Source organism: Cryptotermes secundus, unplaced genomic scaffold (genome assembly GCF_002891405.2).
Source record: "Cryptotermes secundus unplaced genomic scaffold, Csec_1.0 scaffold373, whole genome shotgun sequence".
Classification (NCBI taxonomy): Eukaryota; Metazoa; Arthropoda; class Insecta; order Blattodea; family Kalotermitidae; genus Cryptotermes; species Cryptotermes secundus.
This window is the reverse complement of record NW_019720165.1, coordinates 477,122-499,580: the sequence shown is the minus strand read 5'-3', so window position 1 is coordinate 499,580 and position 22,459 is coordinate 477,122. Positions and strand designations below refer to the sequence as shown.

Below are 22,459 nucleotides of genomic sequence, written 5' to 3'. Positions count from 1 at the left end.
CACCCAATGCGAGTAGCCTCTGGTTCCTAAAAAGCTAACCCTATACCATTCAAAAACCCCCTCCAAAAAAAAAAAAAAAGGAAGCCGAGAGAGGAGGCTGTTTTGCTCTCGTCTATTACCATTGAAAAGGCAGGCGATGGGAGTGTGTGAGCTTCAGAAGAAGCAATAAGGTAAGTTGGGGAATAAAAAAGGAAGAAGAAGAAGAGATAGAATCGGTTTTGTTTCGTTGTGATGGTAACGATTTGCATAGTTGTTGAACCGCTTCTTGCTTCATTGTGGGTTCCAAACTTGGCGACAGGTCTACGACATATGGCTGGTAGGGCCCTGCTTGAGAGGGCAAAACAGGTTGATAGGAGAACAGCGTAGGACGGATAATATGCCCCCTCTTGCCCCCATCCCAACATGACTTTGGCTAAGCACTGCGAAGTGCTGGGCCTTTGTGTAGAGTCCAAGAGGGATAATTTCTAAAGCTTTCTTTTTAAAGGGGTGGGGGAAGGATTTTGTTCTGAGGTTTCGTAAAGGGAAACAGAAGCAAGCAATTATTACACCCTTTCATTGTAATAATTTTAAGACACTGTAATTATTGGAGAGCAAAATCTTCTGCGTGTTAACGCCGTGTAGTCCGGAGAGACTCCGTCATTCCGGAGCAACATATCCGTCCATCTTCAGGGACGAAGACTAAGCTATAGAAGAGACCTTAAGAAAACTGACAACAAGCTCAATTCACCTTGCTGCTTGCATCTGCTGGTTTCTTGAATGGATTACTCTTCGTCCCTGAAGATGGAGGCGATATGTTCCTCCGAAACTTCAGGGTCTTTCCGAGCTGTACAGCGTAGAATCGAGAAGCCTGTATACTCTTCGGTTTCAGAGTTGTGAGGCCCTCAAACATTTCGCTGTAAAATACTTTCGGATGCTGGGAATAGCACAATAAATTAAATTTAAATTATTCTCTAAATTCCCTACTGATATTGCGTAACAGTTATACAGCATTCCCTTGCGGCCATCAGTGGCTCTACAGCCCTATGTTGGGCCCTGGCTTCTTTTTCTCCTTCGCAGTAGGACTCCTTCTACTGTGGATCAGCCCTCCGCAAGGCCGATACCTGCACGCAGGCAACACAGACATCCATACCTTAAGTGGGATTCGAACCCACCACCCCAGCGTTCGAGCGGGAGGAGACGGTTCATACTTGAGACCGCGCGGCCACTGTCATCGGCTCCTAATAACTATTTACTTACTTCCCTACTTACTTACTTATGGAGCTGAGCCCTTCTTGAGGAGAAGCTAAATCTGCAGCTACTCAAGAATTTCCCAGCATTTTATGGAACCCGAAGGTTCATTACTGTGTTCACAAGAGCCCTCCACTGGTCCCTATCCTGAGCCAGATCAATCCAATCCATACCACCCCATCCTATCTCTCTAAGATCCATTTCAATATTGTCCACCCACGTCTTGGTCTTCCCGGTGGTCTCTTTCCTTCTGGCTTTCTCACCCATATCCTATATATATTCCTCTTCTCCACCTTTCGTGCTACATTCCCTGCCCACCTTATCTTCCTTGACTTGAGCATTCTAATTATTCTTGGAGAAGAGTACAAGTTATGAAGCTTCTCCATTTTCTTTAACTTAGGTCGTTTATTCAAGGAATCCGTCCAGGTCGGAGGCTTCTTGAGAATTTTCGTAACAAGTATATTTTTTAAGGTGAGAAGTTGTTAGCCTCACGCCCAACCCCCAAGTTGGAGGACCACCCCTTGATCCCTTGCATTCCTCGATATCTGCTTAGAGCCCATATTAATGACTGTCATTTATCTGATTTTAAACCGTGAACCCTAACAATTGCTGTAACTACAAACACTCTGTCCAGTGGTCCCCTCTCTTTCCTGCGCCCCCTTCTCACTCCCTCTTTCTCTGTTTTATAATTAGAAAGTCCGTGAAACTACTTTACAACTTACCACTTAGAATAACTTTTATATTACTTGCAGATAATAATGAAAATTATTAACACTGTCTTCTGGGATATAACGCTATGTAAAGGTGCTTAACTAATTAAACACTAGGGACCGCGCCATAGCTCAAGCGGTTAGTCGTTGGCTTCCCACCGCTGCGATCCGGGTTCGATCCTGGGTCTGGTCAAGTGGGATCTGTGGTGGACAGAGTGGTACTGGGGCAGGTTTTCTCCGAGTACTTCGGTTTCCCTTGCCAATCTTCATTCCACCAATTGCTCCACAATCACCCTTCACCTATCATCTGGGGCTGGTACAATAGGCCAGAAGTGGCCGCAGTACAAGGGACTTAGTCCCACCCCACTAGCAATAAAAAAGAAAAATTAAACACTACGCAATAAAGACGTATGGGGTAGTGGATATATAGGTCCATATTTTCTTGACCTCAGCAGTGGTTGGAGGTGAGTGGTCAGCTTCACGACTAGGCCGCTCTACCCCGACGAAAGAGCCCCCGGTACCTACTGAATTGGAGGCTGGTTGAGCCCCAGAGCCGGTCTGGACGCTATAGAGAAGAGAAAATTCTTAACCCTACCGTATAATGCCATGTAATCCGGTCGAATGTTACAGATATTTCGGAGGAACATTCTGCCTCCATTTTCAGAGCGAAGAATAAGCCATCCAAATAGTCAACAAGATGGAGGCGTCAAGCCAGAGTGTTAATTTCTGTTCTTACTCTTTGAGCCTTAAGTTGGAGGCAGTATATTCTTATGAAACGTCGATGGACTTCTACCGACTATGTGGTGTTTCATCCCAGAAGACAAAGCAGTCGCTGCGAAAATCTCAAATTCACTTTAGTTACTATTATTAGAAAGGAATATTTTTCATGTTAACTAAATCATATATCGATTCATCGAGTATATCGAACGTCCCAATGTGACAGTTAACTATGCAGAAGGTTCGTGTTTGTTACTCGACTGTGAGGCCGGCTGTCTTGAATATTTTCACTCCCCAGGTCCCGCCACACAAATGCTGGTTTCATACCCTGACAGCGCTAGGATTGTCCTCCAGCCAGCAAATTCTTATTTGATCTACTTCTTCAGGAAAGCGGAAGATAGAGGCCGCTGGGTGCTCCAGATCGCTTTAAATTATAAAGCATCAAATCCCAGAAGACCCTGATCTGAACACTGACTCACCATGAGAACACTAACGATCACTAGAACACTCACCACCAGAACTTTAACGACCATGAGAACACTCATTCATCTTTAGAACAATCAGAAGCATGAGAACACTCACGACCTTGAAATAACTCATAACCACAAGAATCAGAAATCTCAAATTCTTGTCTGCGAACTATCCATAAAATTCTCTGCTCATTTGACGTTATGCAGGCCCAGACTTTGCATCCATAAAATAACCATATGTCATATCACAGAGAAATTGTATTCATATTAATTTATCGATTAATAACTGTCGAGTCATGTAGCTTTTGTAATAGAGAAAGCGTTCTTAAGTAAATATTGAATCTACCAGAAGTTGCATTACGAAACATCGTGGATTGTGTTCAGTATTCCTTCGTGTTCTGGAAGTCCAGCTTTCAGTTTCAGTCCAGGGACCCCCTATCCTAACTTCTATATTAATTTTCTTTGGGAATATTAAATAGTTGTCCCAATACATAAACATTACGTCATGAAAGTATATTGATGGAGTGACGTGAAGTGAAACTCCATACATTCTTATCCGTAAAGTAAGGTAAAGCTAATCCTGTACCAGGCCGTGAAGGTCCATAGGGTTGTGATACGTTGAGGCTCCCACATTATCTAGACAATCGGCTCAAAGATGGCGGTAAGGTTGTCAGCCTTACGCACCGGCCGCGCTTTACTCCCAAGGAAAATTATTTAATTAACTCCTGGTACTCATTTCTGTTAGAGGCTGAGTAAACTCCAGGGCCTAGTGCGGCTGGAAGGATTAAGTCAACTGAAAAAATCCAATGACCTCATCGGGACTTGAACCCGCCACCTTCCGGCTTGTAGCATAGCCCCTCAACCACTACACTACGGCGTATTAGAAAATGATGAGTGTTCAGTTTCACTCTCCGTTTTTTATTTGCATTGAGAGAACATTCTGTACACTTCTGTAGGAGACTGAGTGGGCATCAGACACGCTGTAATTGTGGTGATAGAACATTCCTGATTCTACTGAGAATAGAACCCCAGTCATCCAGCCAGCAACAAGTCACTTAGCTGCTAACGGTGAGGTTGGCGGCCGTCCTGGGGACACGCCTGCTGGGAATCTACAGTTACGGCGCTTTATACTGGCGATAACTCTGCGTGGAAACAGGTTTTTGGTGGACGAGAATTCTTTTTGCTACTCCAGCTTCTACAAGTTCGGAAACTGAAGGTCCACGCATTCACGTACACCAAACAAAAGAGTCTTATACATATCGGAAAGTTACGCTAGCTTGTCTTTGATTTGCTGGTCCCAGTGGCGGATGAGGGCTCTTAAGCTATTTCATTGTCGAATTTCCGCAGATGAAAATCCATGAATATTGACAGTTTTAAAATGCATTTATATAATTTTTTCTCAAATACAGCCACAATATTTTATCATGAATAATATAATATGTCAGATGTAAGGTGACACCAAGTTTCTTTCTAGTTCAACGAACTGTTTTTCCTATTTACTTGCTGTTCGTAAAAGCCGACTTCTTTATTTATTTTCTGTTGCTGGCTTTCATTTTCCATTTCATTCCTTTTTTAAATTTATTTCTTTATTCATTTGTTTATCTTTTGATCGCTCTGAATATAGTCAGTATCTACTCTTATTGTGTAAATTCAGTGATTGAATAGTTGATAGTCGCTAAACTGTTCAAGAAATAAACCGCCTTTATGGAACCCAGAATTTTCACAGGAAATTCGTTGCTGGACTCTATTCTGTAACAAATGAAGTCCACGTTCAAACGTGTTTTCTGAAGACCTATAATATTACGTATCTTCCAAAGTGGGTGTAGGCCTCCCACTGCGTCTCTTTCCTCTGTATTTTCCAACTAAAATTTGTGTACCTCCCTCATTCCTCGTACGTTATGCAGTTGATAACGCGGCATTAAACAAATATATGTTCAGTTATTATCTAAATAGAGGTCGCAGCCTAGAAGCTAACTTCCCTGCTTCATATTTGAGAATATCTTACTTCATATCTCATTAGGTTATCCATACTGATGGATTTCTTTCTTTTCCTCAGTCTCTCAAGGCAGTACCACGTTTAGGCCATAACACTTTCTTCTACATTTCTCTAGTTCCTTATTCACAAACCTCAGGAATTGAAAGAGATGACATGTGTCTAATTTGTTTACAAATTGTTGATATTATTAAAATATGACTTTTACTGCTCTTAAACGCAGCGCTCTTCACTGAGAAACGCTGGTAAATGAGTGGACTATCTTAGCATATAACATGCTATTATTTTTAACCAAAAATAAAGTCATTATAATTTGAATCATATTAGCAGGCTTGCATACAAACCAGTTTTTGTTTTCCAATGACAGACATTATTAATATTTATCTATTTCAATCCCTACCCACGTTTACTTCAAGAAATGAAAAACATTAATTTAAAGGTTATTGGTAATGAGTTCTGCTTTAGGACATGTGGGATTCTTAGTATTGTGGCAAATAGCATGACAATATAAATTATCTTGAGAACAGATTGGTGATATGATCACAAGTGGACATACGAAAGATTAAATTTAAATATCGAAATTAACGCATTAGTTTTAATTGATTCTGAATAATTTGCAAATTTATGGAATAAGTTTTCGAAGAAGATGAGAATCTGACCCAGTATATCAAATTCGGTCCTTAAAATTTGCATAAATATTTGAAAATACAAAATCAGATCATGTCACGATTTTATGGAGTGACCATATGTGAGGTTTGGATTGGTAATTGGATTTACTGAAAACTTATACAACGTAACTACAAGTAACTATAGCGCTGTCGCTAATCTGAATTCAAAATTTGCAAATTTGCAGTTACTATGTACTCAAAATAATCTGAAAAAACTAATACCGTTCCTAGTCACATAAACTACAGTCTTGCGAAGTCCGGTGGACGGGATGTCCATTCTGTATGCTGTGCTCATTCGGCTCAGTTATTAATCTTCTTAAAGTTATATACTGGCCCTTATCGTTCAGGTGATATACCTGTTTTTTCTTTTGCTATTCTTACATTACTGCAGTAGTTTCATTTTAACAATTTATTATATGAAATAATAACATTTGGCAGTAATAAATTTCACGACACATAAACTCACTGAAATTCACTTCGTTTTGTAATGGCATTTGAGGGCAGTCCTTTTGGATTAGACGAGATTGAAGGTAACAGAGTATGAGCTCAGCCTGATATTAACATATTTACATAAAGGAACATGAATTATGTAAGGATGAAATTTTGAGATAATGAAGATAGGGAGGTCGATAAGTACACCTACCTGCCGAATCACGCTGCCAGAGCTGTCGCTAAGACTGCCACCTGTTGAGCCTTTATATTTTTTCTTGTGCTTTGTTCCTTTCCCTCGACTCTGCAAAGTGAAAAAAAGAGATAGCAGTTTTCCTAGCCGTTAAAAAAACACAAGTTAATTAATTATATTCATAATTATGTATTTTTTTTAGTAGACATGGCATTGCATGTCCCCAGTTTACGGACAAACGATACGAATTCCAAGTATGGTCGGTATTTTTTTATTGCTAGTGGGGTGGGACTAAGTCCCTTGTACTGCGGCCACTTCTGACCTATTGTACCAGCCCCAGATGATAGGTGAGGGTGATTGTGGAGCAATTGGTGGAATGAAGATTGGCACGGAAACCGAAGTACTTGGAGAAAACCTGCCCCAGCTCCACTTTGTCCACCACAAATCCCATTTGACCAGACCCGGGATCGAACCCGGGCCGCCGCGGTGGGAAGCCAGCGACTAACCGCTTGAGCTATGGCGCGGCCTAAGTATGGACGGTAGCCACGAATATACTCGTGACTATTAGCAGTCGGAATAACAGAGAGAGGTGATCCCCCAGATTTGGGTTAGAGTGGGACATGAAACTCCTCACAGTAACTAATGTGCAATGAGAAGTCATAATGTTTTAATTATCACCACGAGAAGATCATAGTTCCAAAATATCGTTCTATATAGAACATAGCCCATTTCTTGAGCTTGCCCAACAGTCAAATTTTCCCGCGCCAAGTGGACAGAGGGAGCCGCCGGAAGAGGCAGAAGCAAAATGGCGACGTCTGTTGAGAAAATTGAGGCTCGCGCTGTGATACACTTCCTGCACTTGCAAGGGAAATCTGCCAGAGAGATCCACGCCCAGATGACCGCTGTGTATCAGGAAGGTGTGACGTCATATGAGAATGGTCAGGTGGAAGAGGCGCTTCCGTTGCGGACAGACAGATGTGGTATACCCGATAGTGATGGGCTACAGAGGATATTGGTTATGAACAGGGTCCAGTGTCCGACCTCATTATAAAGGGAATGAGCCTTCTGATTCCATAAAATCTTTAACTTATTGGATGGCTAAGCGACTTTTAGGTTCTTAAGGAGAATTATGTTTCACGTGCTTTCGGCCACAATTCCATTCGCGTGTACTTGGAATGTGCTCTAAGAACTTGTTACTCCTCCCATGGGACCGTAAACATCGCAGTGCACTTCACAGTACAATGCACCATCCACTTAAAAACGTATACTAGGTTCACTTCTACGGCGAGTAACATGTTTGGAGAGCGGCCTCCGTAGTCTAGAGGTAACGTTCCCACCTCATGACTCGTGGTACACGGGTTCAAACCCGGCGGAGGTTGTGGAATTTTTAGGGGAGGAAAAATTCAGGGAACGAATCCTCCGGGAGGGACTTTAAGCCGTGGGTCCCGTGATATAGCTTTACTGCACGTAAAATAACCTCATATCTCCAAAGGAGGTCACTGAGCCAAATTCAAGGACATTTCCCGCCCAATAGTAGAAACATAAGCAGTGAGTCCCTAGCGACAGCGACAAGACGAATGCAAGGAGACAGTGACGTTCAATGACGTAGTAAAAGATAAAGTTGTCCCTGAGCTTAACTAATTAAACACTAAGCCAGGAAGGCGTATGGGGAAGCGGATGTTTAGAGCCATATTTTCTTGACCTCGGCACTAGTTGGAGGTGATAGGTCAGCTTCACGTCGCGGTCGCTTTAACCCTGGGTAAAGAGCTCCCGGTACCCATTGAATAGGAGGTTATTTGGACGAGATCGAGAAGTGAAAATTCTTGACCCTACTGGGACTCGAGCTCCGACCCCTCGGTCATCCAACCCGTAGGCAGTCGCTATACCTACTGCGCTATCCCGGCTCCTTCAGTGACGTAGTAGTGAACTAAAACTGACGTCAATATCGTGGCAAACTGAAATGCAGCTTCAAAATGCATTACAGTTCGTAGACGGGTATATAGTCTGTGATGTCCCGTATACATGATCTTGAAAATATTTAACATTTTTGGGATTTTCGGATATAAAAGTTTTAAAACTGCCCCAGTTAGCTATGTCATGTCAGCCTGTTCGTCCTTTTATATCTGACAAGTATAGAACCACTAAACGAATTTTCGTGAAATCATATGTTTTCTAATATACTCAAATTCGTCAACTTATTCGAATTTTAGTTAACATCGGAACACGATAACGGACAATTTGCATTAAAACTGCATGCTTTTCTTCTAGCATCTGTAGCGTGACTCGACAAATATTTATCTGGACTACGAACATTTCTAATGAAAGTTGTACAGAAAGATACGTGTATAACATACATTTCGTGTCTAATGCGTTCTTCCCTAAGTCTTACGGTTTTCGAGATTATTAAACAGACGAGACCAAAGGCTCCAGGATTGTTAAGGTGTGTGTATGTTCTCTATATTCTTAATCAGGACATGCAGAAAGGTTCTGGAATTCACGGAGCCTAATATTAACCTGCGCCGGTCACGGTAGCCGAGCGGTCTAAGGCATGTACTGTCTACGCTCGCTTGGAAACCGGGATCGTGAGTTCGAATCCCACTCAGGGCATGGATGTTTAGTTTGTGTGTGTGCGTTTTTATGTGTTTGTGTAAGGTAGAGGTCTTGCGACGAGCTGATCACCCGCCCAAGGAGTCCTACCGAATGTGTAAGGTCTAAAAAAAACCGAAGTGAAGGAAGAAGTTCATGGAGGTAGGCCTAGGCCTACTGGGACTGTAGTGCCAAGGAAAAAAAAATATTAACCTGCATCCTCATTCACGATGGTAAAGATGGCCGGGAGAAGAAGCTGGCAGCATTTCGGCATTGTCGACGTTCGTGCTGTGATTCAAAAAGCAAAAGTTGACTTTTAAACGTCAAGAATAACAGCGTTATCGAAAGCTCGTTATTTTATTTGCATTGAGCGCAATTCTAGGCGAAGTAAATATTTTCATTGTCAGAACTGTACATGGTGAAAAGTACTAAGTGGAATCCTTATCTTAACGAAAACAATCCGAGTCTAATGGGGGTCTCACTGCAGTGAGAACTGCGGTGGTTGTAATGTACTGTTAATGTTCGTCTACCCTGTCGTTAATAACAGAATTATCATTTCGTCATACCCAAACTATTTCCAGTGCCTTAATGACTTTACGTTGTTATCCTGTACAACCTACTGACACACAATTGCGTAGGAACGTACGAGGGAGATAATAGGGATCATAAACTGGACGAAATCTCCGAAATATAAATTCTATTATGTACTACTAGGAAGAAATATTATATTTATTTGCTTTACTTCTGTTTTAACTATATAATTGGTTTTGCCACATGAGTCCGAATGTGAGGCAACCGCAATGACAAAAAAAAAATGTTTTTGTCAAATTTAAATATGAAGAAAGCAGTCTTCTGGGATGTTACGCCGTGTAGATATTGTGTTAAACGACATTTCGGAGGAAGGTATCACCTCCATCTTCAGGGTAGAAGAAAAAAAGAAGAAAATCAGCAAGCGAAGAACCAGCAAGAGCAGGTACTAGCATTAGTCTGCTAGTACCTTGCTTGCGGATTTTCTTATTTTTTCTTCTACCCTGAAGATGGGGGCGATACGTTCCCCCGAAACGTCGTTTAATATAATATCTACACGGCGCCACGTCCCAGAAGACTGCTTTCTTCATAGTCACCGCCGTGAAAGCCTCAAATTTGAAGGTCACTCCTAATAATCAAATTATTCGAATTTATTTTTAAGGACCTGTAGATAGAGTGACCCCTCTTTTCCAATACGCATTATATGAAAACAAGATATTGAAAACAATGGTCCATTCCTTTACTAAAATGTTTTCACTGGTCCCCATTCCCATCCTGAGGCTTCTCACCACATTTCTCAGTTTTAACATTATCCAAGCATCTATTTCTAGGTCCACAAGTGGTCTGTTGGCTTCAGGTTTTCCAACCGGAACTCTGTATGCTTTTGTCATCTCTCCGCTAAGTGTCCTATACTCTACCCATCATATATTCTTTACTTTGAACCTTGGTAGTATTTTGTTAAACGTAGGCACCCACCCAACCAATCAACGTACCTGTTTCGCCCCACGGTACAGCGAGTTCTTTCTGCTGTTAATAGACACGAATCAGCTCAAAATCAAATTTATTTTCATGAAGTCCGAATATTCCGCACCATTACCACAAGATTCAGCAACTTGAATATATATTGAGCCATCTTACTCCATATAACATCTGACAACGAATGTATCTAAGAACATTTTAACGTTATCAAAGAACTAAAAATTGCGTTTCTCCGAAGCGGGAAATTTCTAACGGATTATACGGCGTGCGACACCAGGAAACAGGATTCCTTTTTGTGGTCATGTTCATTACCATTCAGGTTCCATGAATGTACAAGTTTTGTTTAAAAAAGCAAACTCCGTGGCCTGTAGTCGGCAAGCGAACTATACCGACCGAGCGACCGCCATTTGTCGTCGAAGTTAGTGCCAACTTTTACGGATAGAGGGTGTCGCTTGTTCAGCGCCACGGATCCCCACGGCCGCTAATCTCAGTTTTCTAGCCCGAAGCTGCTATTTCCTTGAAATAGCTCCTCAATTATCATCACGAGGCTGAGTGGACCCCGTTCCAGACCCTCTACTTCTCAGAAAATCTGGTAGCTCCGGGAATCGAAACTGGGACGTCTGGATTTGTAGGTAGGAACTCTGACCACTAGACTATAGAATTTTATTGAACTGATGAAAATTATGAAATTTCAGTGGAAACAAAATGAAAGACAACAAATAAAAGGAAAACAACTTACGTTATAAGTAATGATACGAAATTCATAAACAGGCTAAAAGAATCCAGAAATCTGAATATTTGACAAGGATTATATTTAAATCATTGTAATTACTATGAAAGATCTAAGAAATATTCATCAAAAATTTTGTAGAGGTTTGAAGCGGTGGTGGACTCAGTGCATCAGTAAAATTCGTATATTGAACAGTGGCCATATGTGAGACAGACATACCTACCTGATGTTTCGAAGTTTGACCCTACTCTCTTCTGACTCTGTATATATCTGTCCTCCTCACCACCTCCTTGTATTATTAATTATTGCTATTGATTTCACACCTACATAATATCCCCTCCCCCAGGAACAAGAAAGGCATCTGTTCCAGAGAGCCTCCTTGCCGTTACTCCAGTTGGGTGTCTTTACTTCCGCTGTTTTCTGTTCCGCGGCTTCCTGTCAGTTTCCTAGCTCTTATTGTCGGAAAAATGCCTGACGTTGCAAGAAAATCAAGGTCATGGATTTATGTCCCAGAAATTTCACACACTGAATGAAATATTCCACACATATCTCATGCAAAATGGTGTAAGAATTCCTCTCATGCTCTTCTTTAATGAAGCTGTAAACACATGGAATACGTAACCAAAATGCTTGACACGTTGCATAAATCAAGCACAGAAGTTGTCATGTTCTCGGAGTCGTTTCATGCCTCCTCTGCAAGGGAGGAAACAAGTTCTTCAGCATTATTTCTGTTTTTTTTTTTTTGCGTCTTCACATGCATGCACACTGTTTACGTTCTAAACATATGACCTCCAGTAGAGTACGCTGACACCGGATGGATTTGTACTTTATCGGCTAGTCAGGATTTGGGCTTTATTTGAAAATGTTCGTATATATTTTTTATTTCGTATAAGTTAAGGATTCTCGAAACCGAATATAGCCTTAGATAAGTTATGAACGCAGGCCTATGCAATAAAATATTTAATGATCATATTTTCTATCGTGTACACATAGGCATATTTTGCATCTTCCATTTATTGCTAGTGGGGGTGGGACTAAGTCCCTTGTACTGCAGCCACTTCTGGCCTACTGTACCAGCCCCAGATGATAGGTGAGGGTGATTGTGGAGCAATTGCTGGAATGAAGAGTGGCAGGGGAAATCAAAGGACTCTGAGAAAACCTGCCCCAGCGCCACTTTGTCCACCTCAAATCCCACTTGACCAGACCCGGGATCGAACCCGGGCCTGCGCGGTGGGAAGCCAGCGACAAACCGCTTGAGCTATGGTGCGGTATTTCATCTTCCTTACTTTAATTCTTTTATATTTCTTATAATTCCTCTTTCTTTCTTCCTTTCCATGTTTCCTCCCTTCCTTTCTTTGTTTCCACGATTTCTTCGTTCCTTTCTTTTTTATGTCCTTTCATCGCTTCTTATACATTCTTTCTTTTATTTGGTCCTCTCTTTCTTTCGATCTTCAACTTATATAAGAAAGGCTACGTTTCAAACTTGATCACATGTACAGTCCCTAATCATACAATTTTCTTATTACTCCCATGCATCCCCTCCATTTCTGATACTGAAGTTCGGCAATTGAGGTCCATGTGCAGTTAAAGTGATTTCCTGGAGAACATGTCACCTTGTCTTCATAGCATCACAATTTATAGAAGTTATGCTCGGTTGGTTGTTCATTGTTCTGTTAATTATCTTTATGTGCCTTTAGTAGGTGAATGCCCCCTCGTTGATGTCTCCACCTTATCGTGGTGAGGGGTCTTGAGTATGGCAAGGACCCTGAGAGCTATACCAGCGGTAGCGTAGCTACTGGCAGGGCCTCCCTTGCTGGACAGGTCAAAGGGTAGGCATCAGACGAAGAGACACACCAAAAACTGATGCCGGAAGCAGCGTCATCAGCAGCGACTTGAAGCACAGAGCAAATGATGCTCGAGATGGTTCAAGTTCGTATAGCAACAGGCGTGACCAGAGTGGTTTGAACGGCTGTTGTACTGCGATGTGGAAAGCAAATGGAAAAACTACCACATTATGACTTTTCCTGGATAGTCTCTTTCCAAAAAACAGAGATACCATGTATGCGAGATGTTTCCTCTGTAGACAAAACAAACTGGAGGCGGATAGAAGTGCCCAGAAGACGAGGAAGAAGACATAAGAAGATACTGGATGACTTTTGGAACAGAAGAGGATATTTTTATTTGAAAGAGAATGCTCGAGATGGTATTAAGTGGAGGAACTGTTTTGGAAGAGACTGTGGACCTGTCGTCTTGACAGATTACTGATGAATGAGTAGGTGAATGCTTTTCGGGCGATGACTGACATTAAAGTAAAACACTGTGAAACAACAATGCATCCAACCTTGCCCTATTTTGCAGAATTATGTGGAATGGGTGTATGAGAAATCATGGACATATTTACATTTTGTTATGCAGATTCGGTTACACGCTTTGATGTTACCACAGATGCATTCCAATGACCACGAAATATTTGTATTAAATAAACTGTTTGAAGTAGAATGTGTTTCGCGTAGTTCACATAATGTGGGACGTACATATGCGTTATTAGCACAAAATACATATATATGTAAAATGACAACATTATGAAGATTATCTACCTATCCATCCATCAACAAGCTCGCATACTTGATACGGTATTGCAGTGTCCGTTTTTAACAAAAATTTCTATGGGATGATTCAAGATAATAACATCGTTTAGTGCATTTTATTATTCTATAATTTTTTTATCTAAATATAAATTTACTAGTACGAGCTTTTCGTGAATTTTTTAAGTTATTAAAGTTACATACTTTAAAAGATATTTGTATTTACAGGTAGAAGAGAGTATTGTACGTGGACATATATGTATTTTATCAGTTGATTTTACGCTTTCAATTCAGTAATCACGCAGATAATCGTAACAATTTCCCACTAAAACTGCAACTGACTTTATTTACATACTTACTTACTTACTCATGGAGCTGAGCCCTTCTGGAGGAGCCGCCAATTCTGCAGCTACTCAAGAACTTCCCAGCATTTTATGGAACCCGAAGATTCATTACCGTGTTCACACTGGTCCCTATCCTGAGCCAGATCTATCCAATCTATACCATCCCATCCTATCTCTCCAAGATCCATTCTAATACTGTCCATCCACCCACGCCTTGGTCTTCCCAGTGGTCTCTTTCTTTCTGGCTTTCCCACCAATATCCTATATGCATTCCTCGTCTTCCCCATTCGTGCTACATGACCTGCCCACCTCAACTTCCTTACAATATGTTTCAGCCTAGGTAGGCTGTCATAAACTCAAACGCGTCACAATAAATTTAAGATGTGATCACCATCAGACCAGCTTCAAAACCACTTCTTATAAGAACCTTCTTTTTGCATTGTTTTAATACAGTTTTCAAATCTTAATTTAAAATCGAAAATATTTTATACTTGCACAGTCGATTACATGTGGTCCTTCCCCAGTTGTGTGTTTCATCAAGAATCACTTGATTATGGCCCATCTAGACCGAAATATGTTTGTTTGTGGAACGGCAACCCCTCCATTTTATTAGTTGCCTGCTAACCCGACTGATTTTCTTTCGCAATTTTCCTGTCTTGTGATGATTCTGTGTTTACCTGTTGATATTGTGTTTGGAAGGAAGATGCTCAGGAGACGGTTTGACGTATGAAGTAGGAAATAAGAGGCTTCTAGAAAGTTGCGTAATTACGAGACGCATAAACCGTAATTCTCTCCAACTGTTACTAGATGAAATCCGGAAAGTGTACGAGGAAATGGGGGCATAAAAGACGCACGGGAGAGAAGAAAATGTATAAAATTTATTGGTAGGGAAAATTAAAGAGATCAAACCAGTTTGAAAACCTTGAAGTAAACGGTGAATTGGTTGGGAAAGTTTGGACTGCATTCATATGGTTCAGGATGGTGCTGGTGGTGCGGTTTTATGGAGAACTCTTTAGGTTTTTAAAATGCTGCTTAATTCTTGACAAGGTGAGTGGCTGTAATCTTCTTAAAGACAACTTTGTTCCATAAAACTGTAGAGTTGTCCATTCGGATAACTAATTAAACACTACTCCATGAAGACGTATGGGGGAATAGATATATAAATCCACGTATTTTTAACTCGACACTAGTTAAAGGTGACTAGTCAGCTTGACGCCCAGGCCGTTGTACCCCCGGGGAAGACTACTTGTTACCCATTAGATAGGAGAATGGGTGTGTCACAGAACCAGTGTTCACGACGTGGAGAGGGCAAAAAATTTCTCCCTATCGGAACTCCAACGCGGAGTAAAAACTGAAACTTCGGAACCCAAATCTAGCAAAAACCCATGACGAATCTGTCAGATCCCACTGATCTTTCCTGTGAGTTGCTAATCTCATTGCTAATAAGGGGGATCCAGATAGGAGAAGTATCTTTCTAATGGATATAACAGAATAGGTGTCTCCCCGCTCACCTGAGGAAGGAAACAGATATAAATACCGAAACGTCGTATTCTCTAGTTCTCTTGAATACCGGACGATAGACAAAGCACCAAAATACAGTGACTCCAAGTGTTATACAACATCGTCAAAACACTTTAGAATCTACAGAACGAAATGAAATGAGTTACGCGACATAGAGAGAAACACTCAGTGTTCATAAACCGTCCATTGTCGTATGTATAAATAAATTGTAACAGTTTTAAGATTTGAAGTATACAGATTTAACTGAAACTGAAACCTTGTTCTGTAGCGCATTCTTTCAGTACATATCACGTGACTAGATTTAAAATTGTACAGTCGAAAATAACTTGCTTTCTTGCACCTTAGAAATGTCGAAAGTTTCGAAAACATAAAAGCTCCATCTTCCTTCAGTGTTCTGAAAGGCCAGCTTCATGAAATTAACACAACATCATTAAACTTACTTTCAGGTTTCAAGATTAACCTTAGAAGATAAGAAGGGAACATAACGGTTAAATGAGAGGGGTGGGAAAACCAGACAATTTAAAATCGATGGCGTTTATTTCCTTTTTACTTAACCACCTCCTCAGGTAAAAGAAATAATAAATTCAGGACCGTAATATTTATATGAAATATAATTTACCTATATTTTTACCTACAACGACCTAAATTCTGCTCGGTAATACACATTAGCGATTATGATAATATCATAGCTCCTGAAAGGATATTTTTATATAAGCTAGACGCTCGTTTATATCAGAGGTGTGTTGCATGCCTTCACTTTTTTAAGTAGTGAACTACGCTTTCAGTTTGCTGGAGTGAGGTCTAGGATCAACCCACTAATGATGTTTTTTACCTGCGAAAGAATCCTTCCCCTATCTCGTCAAAGAGGTCGAAAGGAAAGGCAGGTGAGGACTGAAGGAGTACAAGGAGGTATGTAAGGAATTCACAATTTATATTTCGGTTATAATTTCAGTATTCTGAACATAAAGTATTCGTGATTGTAGAGAATAGGACAACAGTCAGTGTCATTACGACCTACTTGGTCATTCTTAACGTTTGCTTACATGGGGAAAATTATTTTTTGTATGACGGGTTGTAAGACCCAAGGTTCGAAGCTGATCATGACTTCTATCTAGGGCAGAGATTCAAAATTCGTGGAACTTAATACTAATTTTTCTCCCAAAACTTCTTAATCACTTAATGCATCTTCTTCACTCTTTTTTTTTCCTTGGCACTACAGCCCCAGTGGGCCTAGGCCTACCTCCATGAACTTCTCCGTTCACTTCGGTTTTTCTAGATCTTACACATTCGGTAGGACTCCTTGGGCGGCTGATCAGCTCGTCGCAAGGCCTCTAACTGTACACAAACACAGAAAAACTCACACACACAAACTAAACATCCATGCCCTGAGTGGGATTCGAACCCACGATCCCGGTTTCCAAACGAGCGAAGACAGTACATGCCTTAGACCGCTCGGCTACCGTGACCAGCCTTCTGCACTCTTACGATTAATTTAATTATCAAGTACGATTAATCATTTCATATATACGAGTATTTTGTTTCGAAAAGTCCTGTCTACTGTGATATAACGCAGTGTACTCCGTTGAAAATCAACCGGATTTTCGGAGGAACATATCGCCTCCATTTTTAGGATCGAATAAGCCAAGCAACAGCCTGAAGATGGAGGCGATATGTTCATCCGAAGCGTCGTTTGACTTTAAGTGGACTACACGGCGTTATATCTCAGAAGACAGAAGTCTTCATAACCACCGGCGTGAGAACCTAAACTCCTACATACTTTGTTTCGTCGATTGTCCAGTGAAATCTGAAAAGCACTCGGTTTGGTTCCAGTTTTGGCATTGAAATACAGTAAATTCTCTTCATAATGGGGCTCGAATATGAAGGAAAATTCTCGCTGTGTACAGCTGTGAATTTTTAGAGATATTAAAGAATAAAAATTTTGTAGTTAGACGCATATTTAAAGTAAAAAAGATCGCCAATATAAAAACATTTATGTAATTACATTGTGTTTCTATGCTTATTGCGTTTATTGGCTGTGTATCCTATTGTGTACTCCCATTAACACTCTTTCCCTCGGTTATAGCGGACACCTGTGATAACGGACCCCCCCCCCCAAATCATTTATAACGAAGGTTTACTGTACTCCGAATTTTGCTACAGACTGCATTTCTGTGTTCCATAAAATTCTAAGAATTCTTACTTACTCATGGAGCTGAGCCCTTCTTCAGGAGCCGCCAATTCTGCAGCTACTCTAGACTTTCCCAGGATTTTGTGGAACCCGAAGGTTCATTACCGTGTTCACAAGAGCCCTCCATTGGTCCCTATTCTGAGCCACGTCTATCCAATTCATACCATCCCATCCTATCTCTCTAAGATCAATTCTAATATTGTCCACCCACCTACGCCTTGGTCGTCCTTCTGGCTTTCCCACCAATATCCTATACGCATTCCTCGTCTCCCCCATTCGTGTTACATGACCTGCCCACCTCATCCTCCTTGACTTGATCATTCTAATTATACTTGGAGAAGAGTACAAGTTATGAAGCTCCTCATTATGGTAGTAAATCCCTAAACAGTATTAACCGGTTGTCTTTGAAATGGTGCCGCAGGCTGTTTTCTGTGAAGAAGCACTCAAATTTTAAGTTGTCTTTAGATAAGTTTCGTCCTTCGTCGGATTAATTGCTGTTGTTTTCAGGCTGTACTTGCTATTTATTTGATGGTGTTATTTTGCTGATCCTGAAGATTGAGGCAACATGTTCCACCGAAATGTCGGTTGACTTTCAACGGACTACACAACATTATATCCCAGAATATAGATCTCCTAATAACTGCTGGTTGGAGGACCTCAAATCCTAGGTTCACGCACTTAGTTCGTAATTTTCAAAATACAGTACCTCCTCCTCCCCTCTGTGGCTCTACAGCCTTTGGACCTTGGCCGTTTTTTCGGTTTCTTGATCCTATACACAGTCGGTAGAACTCCTTTATGGGGGATCAGCCAATCGTAAGGCCGCTACCTAACACAAACACAGAATAAATGCACACAGACGTCCATGTCTCGAGTGGGATTCGAACACACGGTCCCAGTGTTCGAGCGGCCGAAGACGGTTCATTCCTTATATTGCGCGGCCACTGTGTTCGGCATATAATATCTAACAAAAAATATTACACGCATTTGGTTTCTTAAAATGGAGGCGTCTTCTCAGCGCGCGTCCTCAGCATTTATGGGACTGGACTTACCCTAAGAACAGCGGTTAGTCACTGGCTTCCCACCGCGGCAGCCCGGGTTCGATCCCGTGTCTGGTCAAGTGGGATTTGTGGTGGACAAAGTGGCGCTAGGGCAGCTTTTCTCCGAGTACTTCGGTTTCCCCTGCCAATCTTCATTCCACCAAATTCTCCATCATCATAATCACCCGGGGCAGGCTACAAAAACCAATCAGTGGCCGCCGTGCCGAGTGGACCCAGTTGGACTCCAGCCCCCACTAAGCGCACTAAGGGAATTAAAAATTACCCTAAGGACATCTGCTCTGATTGGGATAGATTAAGAAATAATCCATTTCTCTTGTCAGTTATAAGAGAAACAACAATAACTCTATATTTCTCATCGCCAATGTAGGGCAGTGTAGTAACCCAGGAAACCAGTCGCTGGCAGCCTGCGTTGGGTCCGAAGTCAGGCCGTATGGCATTTTTGCTGAATAAAGTGGATCTGGGGCGGATTTTCTCCAAATTCCTCGGTTTCCCCCTTCAATTCTCATTCCAGCAACTCTTCTACATTAATTAATCGTGAAACCATCGGTGCTGTATAGGTTCGATACTGACAGCGTCGTTAAATAGCAAACCAACTATAACCAGCTTTAGTAACACAGGTAACTGCTACGGCGTTATAAAATCCTGTAACAAAAGAGTCCGCTAACGAAACTATATATCGTATTCGGAAGGACCTTTCGAATAAAATCAAAACTTATAAAAAAGAAGTTACATCACTTACAGAGGATATTTGGGAGGGGCGAGGAGATATCTTTGTTCTCTCAAAAGTGGGATCGCGAGTTCGAATCGTACTCAGGGCTTCAAGGCGTGTTTACGCTTTCGTGTGTATGTAGAGGCCTGGCGATGGGACAGTTACTTGTACTTGTCCTCGTGTGTAGAGGATTTAGAATTTTGGAATTAATTTTGAAGAGGAACAGGGTGCGGAATTGTGGAATCCGTGGTGGCTGAAGAATAAGAATTTTGAAAAGTTAGAAAGAAAAATGAGCGCAATACACAACAGAAAGAGTAACTTCTAAGGAAAGCGGCCTCCGTAGTCTAGAGGTAACGTTCCCACCTCATGACTCGTAGTACGCGGGTTCAAATACCCGGCGGAGGTCGTCGAATTTTTAAGGGCGGAAAAATTCAGGGAACAAGTCCTCCGGGAGGGACTTTAAGCCGTGGGTCCCGTGACGTAGCTTTACGGCACGTAAAAGAACCTCATATCTCCAAAGGAGGTCACTGAGCCAAATTACGGACGTTTCCCGCCCAACAGCAGTCTCTAATACCTCTGGTAGATGGGGGAAGCATTATAGATACCTCTCAGCTAGTAGAGCCAGTCTCGCTGGCTGGGCGGGACTAATGGTAAGCACCAGTACCGGTAGGATATAGAGACTGGTAAAAATCATAGAGGGAAGCACAATGGACCAATACAGGTCTAAGTGCATGGGGAAACCCACCCTCTCCAATAACTAACTAAGTTCTAAGGAAACAACGGAGATTCGCAAGCAAATACCAATGCAGTCACTTCTGGTAGCAAAAAATAAACTACCTAGCTAATTACACGGAAGAGGACCCTTCTTCAGAAAAGTTTGAATTAGATTGACGAAGAGAAATATTCCTGAGGAACTCTGTCTCCTGAGCTATAACGGCGTGTTAATCAAAATTGAATATTACTGTCATATGGAATGTGATTCCATGTAGACTGGTAAATGTTTAGTGGTGTTTCAGAGGTACGTACTGCTTCCATCTTCAGAAGAGTAAGCTAAAGGCTGAAAAAAAATAGTACAGATATGAGTTTCTGCATGAAGATTGTGGAAGTGTACCATAAATATTGAGTCAACAAATTCTTCCCAAATATGGTACACACCTACGAGGCTATTTGGTTTCAAAATTAAAAAATTGCGAATTTGTATTAAAAACGAAAATGAAACTCTTCATGTATTTGCAATATCCTATGCTTTATAAAATTACTTACTTAAACCGTGCCTCTTGCACCTTACGGTGTCAAGGTTACTTTTTTTTTCGTTTTGATCATTTTGTAGACTGTAGGACTCATTGGACGAGTGATCAGCTCGTCGCAAGGCCGCTCCATAAAGACAGGACAACACAAAGACAGAATAAACACATACACATACAAAACATCCATGATTTATGTGGAATTCGAAGCCACGATCCCAGTATCCGAGCGAGCGAAGACAGTACATGCCTTAGACAGATCGGCTACCGTGACCGGCACTTTATAAAATGAGGCCTTACAAAAGGAATGGAAGTAAAGCTCCACGCATTCGTAATCTCAGCACCAGCTTCACATGTCAGCCTCTTGATCCCTACTGACCTAACCGTTGTATAGGAGTCTGGGTTGACACAAAAATATCTTAATATCTTAGCTTGGGGAGGGGGGAATCGCACATATCGCGGGATATATATCTGCTGTATTTCATCCCAGAATCTCTTACCCGATTGGGTTATCCTGATTCACGTAAAATTTATAACTGCAAACTCCGGGGCTTTAGTACGTAAGCGAACTATACCGACCGAGCGACCACCGCTTGTCAGTGAAGTTAGTGCCAACTTTAGTGGACAGAGGGTGTCGCGTGGTCAGCACAACAAATCTTCAAGGCCGTTAATCTCGGTTTCCTAGACCGGAGCCGATACTTTTTCATTCAAGCATCTCCACAATTATCGTCACGAGGCTGAGTCGACCCCGTTCCATATTCACTACTTCTCAGAAAATCTGGTAGCGTCGGGAATCGAACCTGGGACCTCTGGATTTGTAGTCAGGAACACTGACCACTAGACCACAGAGGCGATCAAAGTTCGTAACTATGCTCACAAAAATCTGATACTGGAGCTTATCCTGAACTACTTGAACTTGTTCACATCTTCATGACGTATTTCTGTAAGATTCGTCTTAAATTTGTCCTTCAGTCTACAAGCATGTCTCTGAAATAGCCCCTTAGCTTGAGGATTTCCGATCAAAAATATGCATTTGCTTTTGATTTTGCGTAATGCCTGCTACATGTCTTACCAATTTCATTCGTTGATCAAGCGAGGTTAATTAGATCAAGAAACAAATAACCTCCACATTGCTTTATGTTTGCAAGGTCCCGAGTTCAAATATAAACCCGTGGACCTGCTATCATGATTGTATATTCTGTGGATTCTCTTTGTCCCTTTAGGTACATGGCTTGGATAGTTCCTCAAATTAGGTCACGACCACTTCCTTCAACATTCGTTCGAATCATGAGCTACTGAAAAATTCGTTGAATAACCCCCAAAACCAGTCCCATCGTTTATATGAAAATGTGTGTACTGCGTAAATTGAAGATCTCCGGGGGTGGGAGTTACACAAGCATTATCTCCTGGGGTACAGTAGGTAACAATGACACGGCAAAGCCGATTGGTTCCATGAATATCAACCCCCCCCCCTCGTCTCCCCTTCCCTTTCCTCCCTCTTGCTGGGTCCAGTAGTTTATCCACAGACCTGTGGTATTACATTAGGGAAGATAGAATGATAATGTAACCTACTTTCACATT

The 22,459-nt window shown here is 41.5% G+C and overlaps 2 protein-coding genes across 3 annotated transcripts in view; one reads left to right on the top strand and one right to left on the bottom strand.

Moving 5' to 3' along the window:
• LOC111867280 (protein abrupt) overlaps positions 1–22,459 on the top strand; it is a 460,728-nt gene that overhangs the window by 325,883 nt on the left and 112,386 nt on the right. The gene's annotated exons all lie outside the window — the stretch shown is intronic.
• The window catches only part of LOC111867257 (voltage-dependent L-type calcium channel subunit beta-1), a 368,762-nt gene that overhangs the window by 317,570 nt on the left and 28,733 nt on the right, over positions 1–22,459 (bottom strand). For both annotated transcript variants that reach the window (XM_023856958.2, XM_023856967.2), the window contains exon 2: positions 6,429–6,518. In XM_023856958.2, the coding sequence (XP_023712726.1) occupies positions 6,429–6,518 (90 nt within the window). The remainder of the gene's footprint in view (positions 1–6,428; positions 6,519–22,459) is intronic.